At 45.4% G+C, this 17,320-nt stretch overlaps 1 protein-coding gene across 29 annotated transcripts in view; it reads right to left on the reverse strand.

The window, feature by feature from the left end:
* Positions 1-17,320, reverse strand: part of EPB41 (erythrocyte membrane protein band 4.1) — a 95,619-nt gene that overhangs the window by 20,693 nt on the left and 57,606 nt on the right. For 7 of the 29 annotated variants that reach the window (XM_063418888.1, XM_063418875.1, XM_063418891.1 and 4 more), the window contains exons 8-18: positions 15,863-15,950; positions 15,178-15,330; positions 14,306-14,403; positions 13,809-13,981; positions 12,186-12,302; positions 10,858-10,983; positions 7,894-8,099; positions 6,092-6,148; positions 5,931-5,975; positions 5,115-5,177; positions 2,010-2,189 (exon numbers count right to left, since the gene is read on the reverse strand). In XM_063418888.1, coding sequence (XP_063274958.1) covers positions 2,010-2,189; positions 5,115-5,177; positions 5,931-5,975; positions 6,092-6,148; positions 7,894-8,099; positions 10,858-10,983; positions 12,186-12,302; positions 13,809-13,981; positions 14,306-14,403; positions 15,178-15,330; positions 15,863-15,950 — 1,306 coding nt within the window. Of the gene's footprint in view, positions 1-49; positions 86-2,009; positions 2,190-5,114; positions 5,178-5,930; positions 5,976-6,091; positions 6,149-7,893; positions 8,100-10,857; positions 10,984-12,185; positions 12,303-13,808; positions 13,982-14,305; positions 14,404-15,177; positions 15,331-15,862; positions 15,951-17,320 lie in introns of all 29 variants that reach the window. The other 22 variants (XM_063418890.1, XM_063418897.1, XM_063418889.1 and 19 more) reach the window with 18 other exon arrangements.

The following is a 17,320-nucleotide window of genomic DNA, read 5'->3' on the forward strand; positions in this document are numbered from 1 at the left end:
GGTTCAGAAGCACAGATCAGAGCAGCAGCTTTACCTCAAGCCCACCAACCTGTCTCTCAGAAGATGGGACAGTGACTTTCTTGACCTGGACACACAAAGCGTGTTAAGGTTCAGTTGTCTCGTAATAAAACATACAGGAATAGCAGAAAAGTGGACCCTGGCAAAATCCCCTTTGGCCACTAAGGCAGGATGAAGGTTCCATCATGAACAGAAGCAATGGCTTTGCACCATGATTTACCATCTTTAAATACCATCTGATTTATGATCCTTGAACACGTGCAGGTGAGGGAAAACTTTCTCCCCAGTCAGTGCCTGGGGAAGATACATTTCTGGAAGCTCATAGCAGGACATGGCCACCTCAGAGTGAGATCACTTCAAAGAGGACCAGATTAAGAAGGAACCTCCAGAAATGGAAATCTGGGCTGACACCAATTCTGCAGAATTCAGACCCACTGCAGCCTTACAGGGGACAAGCCCACACCATCCAGTTATGGTGACCAGCAGCCCTCCAAGGTCTCAGTGTGGTAACTTTGCAAGAAATTCTTCATAAAAACCAAGAATAACATTCTTGTGCTGCAGTTGTGGAGCTTGAGAGCCTCTACTCTGTCCCACCCACATCCTAAAACTCACTGGGCACTGTGAGCAGAGGTCTGCTGCCCACATTCCTGGGGAATCTACACTGAGGCTCAGCCACAGAGGACAAAGTCTATCCATGTGTGAAGTGGTAATCCCAATGACAGGCTGCCCAGAGAAGCTGTGGCTGCCCCTGGATTCCTGGCACTGTCCAAGGCCAGGCTGGATGGGACTTGGAGGGACCTGGGACAGTGGATGGTGTCCCTGCCCATGGCACAAGGGGCACTGGATGGGCTTTAGGTTCTCTTCCAATCCAAACCATTCTGAGAATCTGTAACAACCAACCCTGACTAAGTTCATTTTGGGGATCTCATTTTTCTAGCAGGCAAAAAAGCCCTTTACCTGTCCTGGCTTTACTCCAAGTTTTGAGGAGCCTGTAGTAAACTTGGTGTTAAACCCCTTGTACATGTCATAATAACCCTCCATCCACTGTAAGATTATTTCCTGGTTAATAAGTATATGCCTTGTTTGAACATAAAATACTAGTTCAACTGCAGAGCTGTGGGAAGGAAGGGGAAAAACTGGGCTTTCAACTAGGAGTCTCTTCAACTGCCACCACTAGTAGTCAGGATGTAATTTTTCTGTTGCAATAAAAAATTGCATTTATTTCTTAAAAAAACTGATTACCACAGGCACTAACTACAGTTCTACTCACAGTCTCCAAATCTGAACCAGTTACCATCAGTATGACACAGAGGTGTCTGTTAGCCAAGAAGAAACCAGCTGGTGACTGGTTTTTCCTTGAAAAATTACCTTTTTAAGGAAATTAGCAGAGCAACTGTGAGTGTATGTGGTTACTAACACACAGTTCCTGGAAGGAGGGAGATTCCCATCGTGTTTGAACAGCTCTGCTGTGGCCACCCAAGGAGTCATCTCGAAGCCTCCACAGCAGATCAGGACCTGGAGTTCCTAATGCAAGTCTAAATCCAATGACATACCAGATTAACTGGAGAATAAAGTGATTTTGGAAAAATAATCCCATCCCAGTGCTTCTCCACTGGGTTATCTGCAACGTTATCTCTGAAGTAATAATTTAGGTCTTTGGATTTTGGGTTTGTCAGGAGTTTTTCCACATTTTGGGGAGATCCAGGAATGAGTCAGTCCCCAAACCAGCCATGGGAAGTGCTCTCTAGCATCACACTGACAGCCACACTAGGAAAAGCAGCATCAATACCAGTTAAAGAATTCTTACATCCTTCTCTACCAAAAAATCATGTTTTTTATGACACCAATACTAAAGCTTTGATTCTCTCAGAGAACATTCTACATGGTACAAGTCAATACTGACTTAAAATTGAAAATAAGCAGAAGCTAAAGGGAGCTGAATCCCACAGTGCAGTGCTGCCCCTTGGAACAGCCCGTGCCGAGGTACTCACTCCATCCGCTCCCGTGGGAATCTGCCCGTTGACGTTGAGGCTTCGGAAAGGGGAGTGGGTGGACAAACGTTTGTCCCACTCACTCGGCCGAGGCTCTGGGACAGACTCCATGAAGTTCTTCTTCAACTCACTGATGTTGGCATGGTGCTTCTTTATTTCTTCCTGGGTCTTATCTAGATCCTATCAGCAAAAGAACACGATAAGTGAAGGGACACTGAGAGACTCAGGACTGCCTAAGCTGTCCTTAGCAAAGCCGCACTCAGCAGAGCTGCTGACAACTTCCCAAACTGTGCCCACACTGCAAACACACAAAGGGAGCATCCTCTCTCCTCCTCTTTGATTAATTGGGATAAACTGCAACGCAGGAGTGGGGTCTCCTCCAGCAGCGGGACAGGCCATTGGTTCATCTCAAGCTACGCCAAACCAGGTGACAGCTGGGCTAGAATATCATGGATTTTCCCCAAAGAGGATTTTTTAAAGTTGCCAGACTGTTTCTTTGGGTTATTTAATTAATTTAACATCTTAAAATTTTGTGAGTTTGGTTTCTTTTTCCTCTGCTAGCCTGAGTCCTTCAAGGTATTAATACAATTGATGATAACAAAAATGTTTTCCCAATTTTATTTATTCTCTTCATACCTGTTTCTCTTTTATCCTAGCAGAAATTATCTTTGTTTCCAGAATAACCCCATTACCATTTTTTCCTCTACCTCTCATCTCATCCCTCCAGGAGCTATCATAGGAGATTTTAGACTTCAGAAACAAAGATGAAATTATTTTTTTTAATCGAACTGAAAATTCATTTTATGTTGGATCAATCAAGAAACTCCTGCTAAACCTTTCTGTCTGGAAAAAGTCCAATTTTAACTCTGTGATGCCAGTTTACAGCATAAACACACAGACTTCAAGGCAAGTCAGCTTGTTAAAATAGTTCTTCCTTGCAAGCAAAACAGAGGCTGTAGAAAAGAAAGCTTTTGCATAAGGCAAACAACAACTTTTCAGGACAGGGCCAAAAAGCAGCAAGAATGGGGGGAATCAAGGTCAGTAAAAGCATCACCAGGAAATTTCATTATTTTTGTGCTTTTAGTTGTTACTCAGCCCATCAATTTTAGAAGATGGGACAGCAAATGCATTTCTAAAGGAGGGCCCTCCCACAAATCTGCATTCCTGCAGCTCACCCAGGACATACCACCCTCCCTCCACAGGGCTAAACCCCAAATGCCTCTTTAACAATATTTACTCTTTTTGCCACAGTTTTGGGGGGAAATGAAAATATAAGGCAAGTGCATGTTAGGTAGGAAAAAACAGCAGAAATGAGTCTGCTGTGGACTCTGGGGTAAATCCCTGCCTGGTCCAAGAACCCTACAGCTGCTCCTGGCTCAGAGAAGAGACAACCACCACCTTGGCTTTCCAGCACTGCAAAGGAGCAGGGATTGGGAGGGCTGCCAGAGGAGCCAAAGCCACGAGGAGCTGTGTGAAGCCAGGTTTGGGAAGCACCTTGAGGAATCAGCTTGCTCAGCATCACCTTTCTCCTCCTGTTCTCCCTTTCTGCAGGAAGAGGTGCACGTGGAGTGTTAAAACGCTTTCAAGTAAAATCAACAGGCAGCTTCAAGAGGGTGAGGTCTGCCAGGAAAATATCTGATCTACCAAGTGCACAGATTAAAAAAATAAAGGGAATAAAGGAGGGGAGCTCCTGGGTCACTCCTGTTGTAGGGGAGGGCTGGAGTACCTCGAACAGAACTGTGGGAAGGGGATGGGGGAGGAAAAGGGCTTGGAGGCAAGTACTGCACTGATGGGAAAAAGGAGGTTAGAGACAATGACAAAGTTCTGTTTAGGGTTGGGGAATTGGACCTGTTGGGTGTAATTGGAGCTGGGTGAAAAAGTAATAGGCACAGTCTTCAGAGTGCCCTGGCGGAGGCCAAACTCTGCCTATCATGTGCAGACCCTACACTTGGTGACTCAAAGCTCTACGTTGTAGCAGTCAAAAATAATAATAAAAAAACCACCCCAAAAAACCAAAGGAAAAAGAAAACAAAAAAACATTGAACATTCTGATGAGGAGAAGGCAGTTAGTACACTCCACTTTCAAGAGATACCACCAGGGAGAACCTTACAAGCTGCTGGTGCTGCAAGTTTGAGTAGAAACACGTAACACAGGACCAGAATATCAGAAGCCACAAAACATTTTCCATAACAGAGTGTATTAAAGAAAATAAAATATATGATTGGCATGGTCTGTTCTGAGACTGAGCTTAGGTGAAACCAAGTGGAAAGGGCTCCCAAATCCAAAGGGAAGAGCTGTAATATGGAAGGATGAGCCACCTGTGACCACTGACCCTCTCTATCAGATCCAGAGGGACCTGACACTGAGGCAGGATGGGGCCCGAGAGTGGTGAGATGCTGCAAGGCCAGGAAGGGCTGGGAGGAGGATGGAAAAGCTGCAAACACCACTGCAGCATCCAAAGGCATCCCTCCTGCCTGAAGCAACATAGATATTGTGGTGGCCTGGACACCACAGAGGTGACAATTTTACAGAATCCTGGAATGGTTTGGGTTAGAAGGGAACTCAAAGCCCATCCCATTCTCCCCCTGCCCTGGGCAGGGATACCTTCCACTATCCCAGGTTACTCCAAACCCTGTCCAACCCGGCCTTGGAACACCTCCAGGGATGGGGCAGCCACAGCTGCCCTAGGCAGTCTGCCCCAATTTCACCAGCAGCTTATCCTGAATTTTGTATTTTCACAGACTGGCTTTTCCCCTAGGAAAATAATTTGTTTCACGCAGTGAAAAACTGATCAATGAGCCCTCCACTACAATCCATGATCCCCTGAGCAGCCAGCAGGTCCCAGAGCAGATCTGAGCACTGCCAATCATGTATTTTGGGGAGGTATGAGAAAATGAAAGTCAGAAGAGGAAGAAGGAAGAAGGCCTGAGCATCATCATGTTTACTGTCACCATGCAGAAGCATAATTAAAAAATCAAATCAAATCAAAAGGTCTGTCATGCAAGAGCATGCAAAAACAAAGGCAGCAGCAGAAAAGGAAGTTCAGCGCAGATGCAGAAGGTTTAGCAAATGCAACTCAAAAAAAGCTTCAAGTTCATACAAACCTCCAACATTAAATTGCTATGCCTGATATAAATGTTTTCACCATCTAGCCTCTTTGATCTCTTCTGTGAAAATGAAAGAAAAGGGGGAAACAAAACAAAACAAAACAAAAAGGCACAAAAAATTAAAACGTTGGTCTTGCGGGATTGATAAATTGGCAAATTAAAAAGTTAACTCAAGGTTAGGAGTACAGCGCTGTGGCAGCATGGGGTGGGAATTCCCACTGGGAATCGGAGTCTGGCTCATGGAGATGCAATGAGTCCTTTAAAGAGACAGCTCCCAGGAGACCTTGGCAGCGGCCAGAGAGATAATTCCTGCTTTTCAGTGGAGGCCTCCAACAGTCACCACACCACATTCCTGAGAGATGCAGGCCCACCCCTGAGTTCCAGGCTGCACTGCCTGGGGGAACTTTTACAGGTCCCAGTGTGCACAGCAAATGCACTTTAACCACTTTCCCATCTTGGATGTTTCCTTATTACTTAGTCAATACTAAAAAAAGCTTTGTCCTGATTTTTGTCTTGCATTTTCTGCCATGCAGGCTACATTTAGTTTCGAACTAAATTTGTTACAGAGAAGAAATTTTATAAATCAAACCAAGTGTGTTTCTTTTGAACATTCAACATGCATAATTTCAGCAATCAGGTTGTCCATGGGACAAAAAAAGCTATTAATTTCCAAATCAAGTATTTGATTGTTTAAAGAAAACCAACACCCCAACCCAAAGCCCATGAAGAAACTGGAGCACTGTCTTTTTAAACAGGTTACAGATGCATGAATGATATGGCAAATTTGGCCAGTGAAAGGGTAAAATGGCTAACCTTCCTCATTCTTATCAGCTCTTCCTCTTTTTCTGCAGGCTGCTGCTGTTGGGCAGTGATAAAAAAAAAAAAAAAGAGTTGTTGGTTCATTTAACTATGTTGAACCTTGAAAAATAAAAAAAAAAAGTGTGAGCAACCTAAACTGAATTATTAGCACAAACCTGGGGTTGGGCACCATTCGTGGTGGGGACTGTGATCTCAATGTGTGTTTTCCTCACCTACATTTAAGAAATAAATTGGTAAAAACATTTCTTGTTAGTAGGTTTGTTTCAAGAAACCATTTCATTTCCAAACACAGCTGCATAAAGTTGGTTTTGAAGTGCTGGGGTAACATGCAAAAACCAACATGCAGCCCTGGGCAGGGGTTAATGACACGGCAGCTCTCCAGCACTCTGTTAGTCAACAGCATGTTAAATAATTCCTCCAGCTTAAGAATTATTTGTATTTGAAATCAGTGCTCTCCAGTGCTTCTGAAGAAGGGCTTCCCACTTGCATTAGCTTGGTCAGGCAATGTTTTCAAATGGCATTTGCAGCTGGATCTCCCAGTGAGTATCCAAACAAAGCAACATGCTCAAATTAACACAGACCTTCCCAAAACCAGAAATTATTGGTTATATCACAGGTATTATGTTGGCAGAGGCAGTAAGAAAAGGCATAGCTACAAAACCAAGCCCAACATCACAAATTAGGTTCTTTCCTTTCTGCAAGTAGAGAGCCAAGATTGTCTTAACACCCTAAGGCAAGTATTTTAGGGAAACTGGATTGCCAAGTACTCTGAAGGCAAAACTATCAGTGGGTGTTAAAAGAAGTGCTGCAGCTCCATTGGAGAAACAGTAAATTTGATACGTTCAAATCCACATTTTCCGCCCACATCTATATTTAGAGGAGAAAAAAATCCAATGTTTAAGCATTTAGGAAAAAACCTGTAGTAAGATGGGAAAAGTGAAATTTCCTCATTCTTTGTAACATGAGGGAGAGGAAGCAACTGGGCAAGAACAGCAGGGCAGGATCTCTGTGCTCTGATTCCTACTCCACAGTGCCAGCCTGAAGCAGTTTCATTTAAAAATTACTGTTCACACAGGCCATGGAATTTTTTGGAGCAACTGCCCTTTCTTCACCTCCCTCTCCAAACCTTAATTAATAGGAATCTTCCCTGAAGATGCCCACAAAAGACCCAATGCATGATATGTTTAGAATCATGTGGTTCCAGCAATGCTGAAAACAGCCAAACTTTGGAGTAATGTGAAAATTGTGTCTCAAGGCAAACACTTCTGCTGCACCACTGCAAGGTTTCAGTAAGTCAGTAAGATCTGCTGAATATTAAGGACACTGTAATATCAACAATAATTTTGCACATTATTTTGACTTACTAGAACAGCACACACATGTCAACCCCAGCAAAGAACTCAAACATTTGGTCAGAAAGACCAAATAATGGTGAAAAATACTGAATTTAAACAATAAACTCCTGAAGGTCTCACCAGTGTCATTTTCAATCAGAGTTTTAGTCCAGTTTGCAGCACTGTATTACCAGCTCTCCCAGCAAAAGCCTATCAAGTGCTGCACTGCTGGGCTGCAGACCAGATCCATATCACTGATTTCACTGGAATTCCCTCCTGCTGTCATACTAGGAACCAGGGGGCACAGCCTGGCCGTGGGTAAGCTCTGAACTCCGATTTCATCATCATGTGCAGTTCTTGCCAGTGTTTTTAACCATCTATCAGCAGGCTGCAGCTGCTTTGACTACAACCACCAAAACCTGGCTGCCCTGGAGCTCCTTCTTCCAACCGGAATGTCATGGCTGGCATTGCCCTGGCACCCAGACCCCTGTGTCTGCTCCCACCCAACTCTGGGGAGAAGGATAAGGCCCTCATCCCCCAGGACAGAGCAGCTGCTGCTGAGGGGTGACTTCTTGAGCGATGCTCCAGCTCAGCTGTTCCCAAGAGACTCCGCTCTGACCTACCCTTGAGGCATCCACTGGCTCCTTGGGTTTCTCCAGTGGAAATTCTTCACGTCTCACATCAGATTTTGCTGTTTCCTTCCCTACTTTGGATGTGGCCACGTCCTTCACGTCGGACTTAGCTGAGGCTGGCTCTGCAGGGTGGCTCTGAGCGATGGCTGGGGCTGAAGTGGGCCGGGGACTCCGCTCTGGGGTTATCACAGCCACTGCTGAGGGTGGGGGACAGACAGGGACAAGGTTCAGAGCAGGTAACTTTTCAAAGGACTAGGCTAAGTCTTTCCAAATTACAGTCCTGTCATTTAAAAAGAAAGGTAGAAGGAGGAGGGGGTGAAAGAAAAGGGAAAAGAAATAAAGATGCTGAGCAAAGCAGCTTGTGCATTTGGTACAGGAGAGTTGAGATTATTTTCCTCATGGCTTAAAATAAAATCAAATAAAACCCAGCACCAGATGGTTTACAAAAAGCAAGCTTGCACTCTGCAGAGAAGCCATACCAGAAAGGCAAATCTATTTCTGACATTGTGCCATGGATTTCTGGGTCCTTCACACACAACTGACATGGACTCCACTCCAATGCAACTAGAAAAGACACAGCATGAGGAGTTCTGTACTCATGGACATTTCCTCAAGCAGAAACAGATGGCTTCTGGAAGAGAAACACTTAGAAAGAAGGCTTTCCCCCCTGACAAGCACTGCTCTAGAAAACTTCTCAGCAACTTCCCGGTGGGTTTCAGGGCTGGGGCTGGGTGTCCCAGATGGATATCTTCAAAGCAGCACAGTGGGAAGATACCCAGCACCTCTAGGCCAGTGACAGTGCAGAAATAAACAGCATGCTGCCAAAAATCATCTTTGCAGAGGATGACAGTCAATACAAGCACTAGGTCCACAAGAAATCAACTGCCTACTCCTTTCCTTCAATTCCTGATTTGCCACGTAGTTGCCTGACCCCAAGGAAATATTCAAGCCAAAGCTGTGTGACAAAGCAAGCCCAAATTAATTTCCTGTGTGTACCTAGAGATACAATAAGCTATTTGGTTCTCCTGATGTTGGTTTTTAGGGATGTTTCACTAAAAAGATACCGTGTCACATAAAATAGAATCTTTGATGTGGTTTCACATTCTCAAAATCACAGTTTGCAGCAGGATCATACTGTGTATCTCATTCCAGCCAACATGAGGTCACTCAGGTCCAGCCAGTCACTCCTAGAAAATTTGCTGTTAAAATAAAAATTGTAGTTTCAAGCAACTCCTTAGTAAGAGTTCCTGTTCTACTGAAAAGGTAACAACATCTCATCTGTATCTTAATAAAACATAGATAGAGTAAGGTATCCATGTGGCCAAAAATGTATTAAGGTAGAGTCAAAAGAGTAATTTTTTTTGTATTTCAGAATTTCCAAAGATTGGAATTATGCTTTCAAGACAAACTCCTGGACACCACATCCTGCTGTAAACAACCTTAAAACCCACTCCACCACTGCCAGCTCCATTCTCCCTGTGCTCCCCAGCACAGCAATTCATTTCTGTGACCCAGACACTGTGCTATCCTCTTCAAAGGACAATGAGGGCTGTGTCCCAGTGTATTCATGTCACGGAAGCAGTGACAGCTGCTGCGAAGGTTGTGCAGAGGTGAGATGGCAGGGATGGCCGGGGTGAGGAGGATGCTGGCAAAGCTGTCATTGTGGTGGTACCTGACTCCTTTGGCAACGGCTTTAGTTCTCTCACCACCATTATTTTCTCTTCCTCCTCCTCTTCAATTGGGCTTATCTCAATACTGCCAAGATCACGTTTGGCTAAAAAAGTATGAATGTGTTAAAATGCCACCTTAAGAAGGAAGCAGCAAAGGAAATATTGCCACCAGTAAATGTGCAGGGCCATCTTTCTTGCTGCTGTGCCAGAGCATCAAGACATGCAGGAAAAATGGTAGGAGACATCAAACTTCTGTGCCATCCAACAATGAGTTCTGGGCTGCCAGAAGGGTGTTTTAGTTACAGTTTCCTGATTTACTGCCTTTGGCTACTTTGACGCATGATTTAAACACAGTAAAAAGCACTGAGATATTAAACATAGGTTGGAACTCGATGATGTTTAAGGTCTCTTCCAATCCAAACCATTCCAGAATTCTACGACTGATCACCATGGCCATCACCTCACCAACAGTCCCTACTAGGGGCAGAAAAGTCAGGATGAGGAAAAGTGCAGGAGGTGGATGAGAAAGGGCAACTACAGCAGGAGATGGATGAGCTCAGGTCTGACACCAGCTGATGTCCAATCTGCTGCCATACATCCTGTGGAATACAGAATCACACAGTCTGCTGAGTTGGAAGAGACCCACAGGGATCACAGAGTCCAGTTCTTGGTCCTGCACAGGACATCTCAAAAATCCCACCAGGTGCCTGAAAGCATTGTCCAAATGTTCCTGGAGCTCTGGCAGCCCTGGGGCTGTGGCTGTCCTCCAGTGGTTTTCATACTAACTAAGGAAACATCGCTGTTCCCAGTCACCTCCCTCTATGGCTTCATTCTCCTCTTCCTACAACATAATTATGATTAATATGAATCTGTCTGCAGCAGTGATGTTGCTCTGACATCCTTCCCCAACTAGGCAAGTAGCAGCTCCCTACTGAAGAAATAAAGTGGAATATAGGTGACCTCCAGCAGTCCCAGATCTCATAATCTGATTTCCAGGCACTGCACGCTCCTACAGCTCAGGGGGACAAACCTCACAAGAAGGGACAGTATGAGAGAAGCTTTAAGAGGCCACTGCACATTCATTTCCACACACAGCCAGGACAGGGCATCCCCTCACTGCACCCAGAGCACACTTGAAGAGCAGCACACGGCAAAGCCAGAGGTGATTATAGTGCCAACAAACACCACCACAACCAGTGTAAACTCTGTCCTACAGCACTGCATCACTTCACCCCAGCAGCAAGAGCACAGGAGGCACTGCCACCCAGCACCACTGCAGCTGTACCTGACCGCGGCTGCATCAGCTCCGCCGACTTTGGCTTGACAACAGGAACCTTAACCACCTCTACCTTCTCCTCCTCTTCCTCCTCTGCAATGGGTTTCATTTCAAAAGTTTCAAGAATGTGTTCAGCTAGAAACAGGTTTGCAGGTGTTAACAGGGGTTGGGGACCCACACAGACACACAATGGTCACCACAGCAAGGAGTGAGGAGATCCTTCTCAGTAGCTGGGAACAGCAAGAAGGTTTGCAGGCAGCTCAACAGTCATTTTCCACCATGGAACTGAGTGTCAGTCCTTCTAGTGCTGTCAGACCCAACAGTGTATTGGAAAGAGCACAAAAATAAGCTTTATGGACTCCTTGCCCAGGAAAGGAGACATGGGACACATGAACAGCTGTCGAACGTGAGACTCTGCCTGCAAAGTCTGGAGGGAGGCAGGTGCTGGCTGGCAAAATCCAGGAAAAACACAACCAGACAAAAACCTATCTAAAACCTAGCAGCTTTAATTAAACATACTTGAGTGATTAACTTCAAATCTACCCCAGTGTCTGAAATTCCCACCTTCTGCTTTTACAGCATTGGGCTTTCCCCACCAAAAGATGTTGATTAGTGAGGATTCCAGGAATACCCATGGAGCGGATGTTTGCCACACTTCATGATCTAGATACTAGAAAAGCAGTAATGCAGTCAAAAGTACACTGTAAAAAAATTCTGAGTGGGAGGAGGGTACCCAACGTATTTGCTTGAATTATCGGCAGCCCTAACACTCCACAGGTGTGTGAATGAAGTGATGAAGACTGCAAATATTTGCAATACTGCTGTGATACACTTACTAGTATTCAAATGTGCTGTTGTATCTACACACCTTTTAAGGACATTCATATTTATTAATAGTACCTATCCTAAGAGAAATATAAGCTCCACAGAGTAAAATGGGTAGCATTTCTCAAACACCAAAAAAACTCCAACCCAAAATAGCAAGGAGGTCCTGGGTTGAAGGATTTCAGAAGCTTCACAAGAAGTTTTAAGATCAAACTTTAAAATTTTCAAATCCATACATACAAACTACCCACATTTAACAAGTTCTCAAGTGCCAGCACATCCTGATCTTTTCCCCGCCTCTCCACAAGAATTGCAATCTAATGAGGTGCAAGGTAGAAATTTAAGAAGTCTCCCAGAGCTGGGCTGTGTCTCCTCTAACTGCGAAACTCTTCTTGCAAAGAAATGAAACGACAAAGGCATCAGATTTGGTGAAAACTGGAAATTGTCAGGAACAAGCATGTAGAGGATAGGAAAGGCACTGCAGAGAGTTTTAGCCACCACCACAGCTATACCTGGCTTCTCTCGGATCTGATCCGCAGGTTTTGGTTCGGGAACCTCAACCACCACCACCTCCTTCTGCTTCTCTTCGTCTACGGTTTTGAACTCAACCTTTTGAGTCGCACGTTTAGCTGAAGAAATGGGGCACACATTAACAACCCCCCACATGGCCAAGGCGCAGATGTCGAAGGGCAGGAGCGTCACGTTCACAGGCTGCTCTTTTCCAAGTTCTGACATCCAGGTGTAGCACTGCAGCTGATTGCACTGCTCATCCGGGGTCAAAATGGCACAGCTGATGGGGAACCAGCAGTACAGGTGCCCTCGCTGCTATGCACTGTGCCTGAGGAACTTTGCATGCCCAGACTGCAGGGAAGTTGGAATTTGGCTTTGCTGCCTTATGGAACATGAACCTTCCCTCCAGCTCCACAACACAAAACCCAAGCTTGGGATGTCACTGAGCCCAGGAGCAGGGACAGCCTGGCTGCTGCTGGCCACGGAGTGCTGAGCAGCTCTGCAGGCTGCAGCACAAACTCAGGGCTAAAAGCAATATGGTCCCATCAGGTGTCCATGGTGCACAGGGATGCTCTTCTTTCCCTGGATCCTCACAGTACACAGGGATGATCCTCTTTCCCTGGATCTTAATACCCTGTGATACATATCACATGGACCAAACTTGGACATTCCCTTTCCCATGCCTCATCTCCTCTGTTGCTATCTATTTATTTTAAAAATCTCAGGGATGAGCCCATCTGACTGACACTCCACAACTCCAACCTAAGCATCACTTTAAGGGACACTGAAAAAGTTTCTATCATGGCAAAAAATCTAACCCTCATGTAAAACTATGGAATTTAAGAAGTTGTATTAAACCAAACAAACAGAATGGCTTAATTCGTGATTTTCTAAAGGAAAATGCTTTGAGATCAAATGAAGAAGTATCTTCATAGGCAGAACTTTGCCAGAAGCCTTCAGCACCCACCTACATCCTTTTCATCAGTCAGTTCTGCTGGGACCACCCTTGGTTTACATTTTTGTACTGCAGCTGGCTGAGATGGAGTTCATTTACCCGTGACAGCCCTCACAGTGCTGTGATATTGAGATAAGAACAAAACCTGGGAGAGGTAATGAGCAAAATACTGAGCCATGTTAGAGAGTGCAATGATCATGGGGAGTTGTTGTAATTGGGGTGAAGGCAAAAGGCGTGGATTAGGTGTAAATTGTCTACTTCTGTTCTGTGTTGTGACGATGCTGTTTTGGTTTTTGTAGGGGGAATTTTTGTATTAGCTGGGTGGTTTTGTTGATGTGAATGAAGATTGTGTGATGAATCAGAATTTTCTGAGTTGGAAGGGACCCATCAGGATCATAGAGTCCAACTCTTAAGTAAATGGCCTGTATGGGGAACAAACCTACCCCCATGGTGTTATCAGCACCCTGCTCTAACCAAGTGAGCACCAATTCAGTCTCACTACAGGCACCAAATTCCTAAACATATAAGGGGCAGGAACAAGGTTTTGTACTACAGTGACCAGTTACATCTGTGTTTCTGTACAGCAGAGAGTCCAGGTGTTCCTTAAGGAGTACTTCAGCATCCTGGTGATTCCAGAAGGGATAGAGAAGACCCAGCAGGGCTGACTCACCTCCATCAAGGCTCCTGGACGCTCTCTTGCTGGCCGTGCGCTCAAACTGGGGCGCGGGCCGGTCGATCAGGGCGCTCGCCTGCCGCGTCTGCGCCTGCGTCCGGCCGCTGTAGCGGAACTTGGACCCCAGCGCCAGGAACCGGCTCTTCGGGATGGCCTCGGTGGATGTCAGCCTGAGAGACACACACATTTAAAAATCACACCTCCAGAGCCAGAAAGGGCCATGTGAAGAGGAATTACAACAGAAATTAAAGCAGTCTCTTGCATGCACTTGGCCAAGGAAATGCACATACTAATGGTGTCTCACATCTACATGACCCCACAATCTCTGTCTTATGGGTCTTACAAAGCAGAACTTGCTTAAAAATTTACTGAAAAAATAAACATCTACTGTCCTGAAACCATTTCTCAAAAATGCTAAGGAACAATGTTCATTTTCAATAGTTAAATTCAAGCACTGAGTTACTCAGGGTGAGGCTACTGTTCAGAAAACCTACCTGAAGAAGGTGTGATGTTCAACACATACTTTCCACAGCTTCTTTGCTGCTCGGTAACTTGGTAGCTTGAACCCAATTGTACTTTCATACTGTTCTTGCTGTGGAAAACGTAAGTTATTTAGTTTTAGCAGGAAATAAATGTGGCAGAAGCCCAGTCCCCAGCCCACCACCCTGGTGTGCTGTGACACAAACTGCTCAACTTGCCCCACAATGTGCAGCAGGACCTCAGGTCAGAGGAAAGACAGGGCTTGGCCATGAGCCTGGGCATCCCTCAGGATGCACTCGGATTTGCAGAGCAACATCCCTTGGGTTTATCTCCCACTGTCATACTGCTCAGCTGTGGGCTGAGGTCAAACACTGACCTCCCTGCAAGGCTAGGTCATGGCAGTGAAAGCAAGAGAAGGAGGAAGAAGACAAAAGAGGTGGATCCCCATTGAAGCCTCTTTCCCTGATGTAACCAGGCTGCTCCAGGGATTTTCCCATTCATGAGAGGCAGCACCGGTGCATCCATTCCCTGCTTTCTGCACTTAGGAGAAAAGCTAATGCTAATTTTTAATTATTTTCTTTGAATGAAAGCAAGACAAGGAGCCATTGCCTTGCCCCATTTCCAAAAAATGAGTTAGTGCTGCCCCAGTTTCATCTGCCAACCTCCCGGGCCTTTCCCCGGATGCTGGGAATACCCAGTGATGCCAGGAGGTGGTGCTGGATGACACGCTGTTACACTGGCTCGCAGCTTCAGCAGGGATCAGACACCCTCGACATCAAAGGCTCCCACAGAGAAGAGCCTGAGCCCGCCCCGCTCCAGTGACACACACACGGTGAGGATTCCAAGGAAAAGGAGGATGACAGGAGCTCACAGGAGCCAGTCATACCTCTCCTGGCCGAATCTTTATGAAGAAGCTGCTGCGTTTGTAGGAAATCTTCAGGACTTTGGGCCATGGGAAGCGGTTGATTCTCAGTTTATCTTTGTAAACAAGAAGGCCACTGGAACAGACTCCCAGAGTGATATCCACTCCTTCCAAGTCCTAGGAATGCAGATGAGGATTTAAACAGTGTCAGGTTTATGAGTTTCGTGTCAACAGCTGCCTTCCAAACTATCCCTCTGGTCTTCCCATAAATTCACATCCCCACCACACAGACTCCAGCTCCCAGCTGCAATTCTTCCTTTTCTTTCATGCTTTTCCTGAAGACCTCCTCCCTCCTGCCGATCTCTCCTGTTCTGCTGGTTGCCCTAAGGCTCATTAAGAGCCCATCCTGCATTTCCTGGAGCACAGAGGCTCATCTGGCAGGGAACACATATTGAATTCTAAGTCACTCAGAGCAAGGACCTGTCTATACAAGAAGCTTTGGAAAGTTTCCTGTGACATACAAATAATAAGTAACCACAAAGAATCACTTCTCTTGCAGGAATGCTGGAGGCATTCCTGTTGTGTGTCTGTATTTCCATACTTCCTCTCTTTCCAACAGAGCTTCCCAAAACAGGCAAACTTGCTCCTGCAAGGGAAGGATAATCAAATTACAAAATCCACAAGTAGGTGCACATAGGCTAGCTCTCACCTTGGCTTGGTGAAGGTCAACTCCATACATAGATAGTTTTTTTGCATTCTCAAGAAATTCCAGGTCTGCTTGGGCTGGAGTCATGGATCTGCAGAAAAAGATTGGGCTTGGTATTCTCAAAACTGTTGCTTTTAAGAGGAGACAGATCAGACTTCATGAAATCCATTAGATTGTCTTTTGCTTTCAATACAAACAAATCTGTTTGTTGCCCAGATGATGAATTATGAAATCACTCTGCCCAAATTTGTGCTTTGAGACATCCCAGTAACACAACTGCACTTTATTCCTGTGAAGCTGTACATGCACTAGAGAATGAAGTGAGGAAGAACAGTAAGAGGACAAAACTTGATTCAGCAGAAGAAACCCAACTGAGCAAAAGGGGATAGGTCCTGTCCCCACAGACCTGCTGCCTCCAGATCTCCCCAAACCCAGCTATTGTTCTCCAACCAAACACACGGACAGCTGAGACCACTCAGCAGAGATTCCAGGCAGGGGACCAGATGAATGAGGGCTTTTCTGGGAACAGATGGTGCCCTGTCTGCAGGAGAGGCACAATTTAACAAAGACACTCTGATAATGGAGGCCATTACCAACGTTATTGAAGCGTCCCTCTTAATACGTTTCTGGTGTATGAGGTACATTAACAGCTCTGCTGGGAGGGGATTCAGCTGCATACATTTCATTTTCTATCCTGCTTACTGAGTGCTCACATACGTCTTGTGTATGATGTAAATAGAGGTTTGAGTGGTAGGAGACAGGGCAAAGTCCACTGCAAGGACAGTCTTGTAGCAAAGTCTCAGGAGCAGTCACCATCTTGGTATGGACCTTGTGCTTTGCAAACACAGTAGCAAGAGCCAGAGCATGGTTTAGCAGAGACTCCCCAGGAACTGTCCAAAGAACACACGGATGTTACACCTGGGGACACAGTTTAGTGGTGGGCTTGGCAGTGCTGGGTTAATGACTGGACTCAATGTGCTTCAAGGTCTCTTACAACCTAAACAATTCCATGATTCTAGGATTCCCACTGAAAACCCTCTGAAGTTTAATGTTCACAGAATATGGACCAGAGATTAAATGGGGATGTGTTGCCTTCTCCTGCACGTGCAGGCAGATGAAATGAAATTACATCTTGTACCTTGAAGTCTCCTTCTGATGAAGCCATGAATAATTCAGCACTGTGATCCACCACTTCTAGCACAGCAAACAGCCTTTGACTCCAAGTCATGAACCTTGTCAGAGGCCCAGTATTTATTTTCCTTCATTTCCTCTCCTCTCGGTGTAAATGGAGGGGAATCAATTTAAAATATTGATTAGCAGGCTTGAGTGAGGTGTTGAGTGGTCACAGCCAGGGTCCGCATTCACCCTTCCTACTGTGCTCCAGCTTCTTTTTCCCATCTGCCTGTGACAAATTCTTGTCTTAGCTCTGTCTTTTCCTTTCTAGGAAGATACACCCAAAGT

Source organism: Prinia subflava, chromosome 24 (genome assembly GCF_021018805.1).
Source record: "Prinia subflava isolate CZ2003 ecotype Zambia chromosome 24, Cam_Psub_1.2, whole genome shotgun sequence".
NCBI classification, from domain to species: Eukaryota; Metazoa; Chordata; class Aves; order Passeriformes; family Cisticolidae; genus Prinia; species Prinia subflava.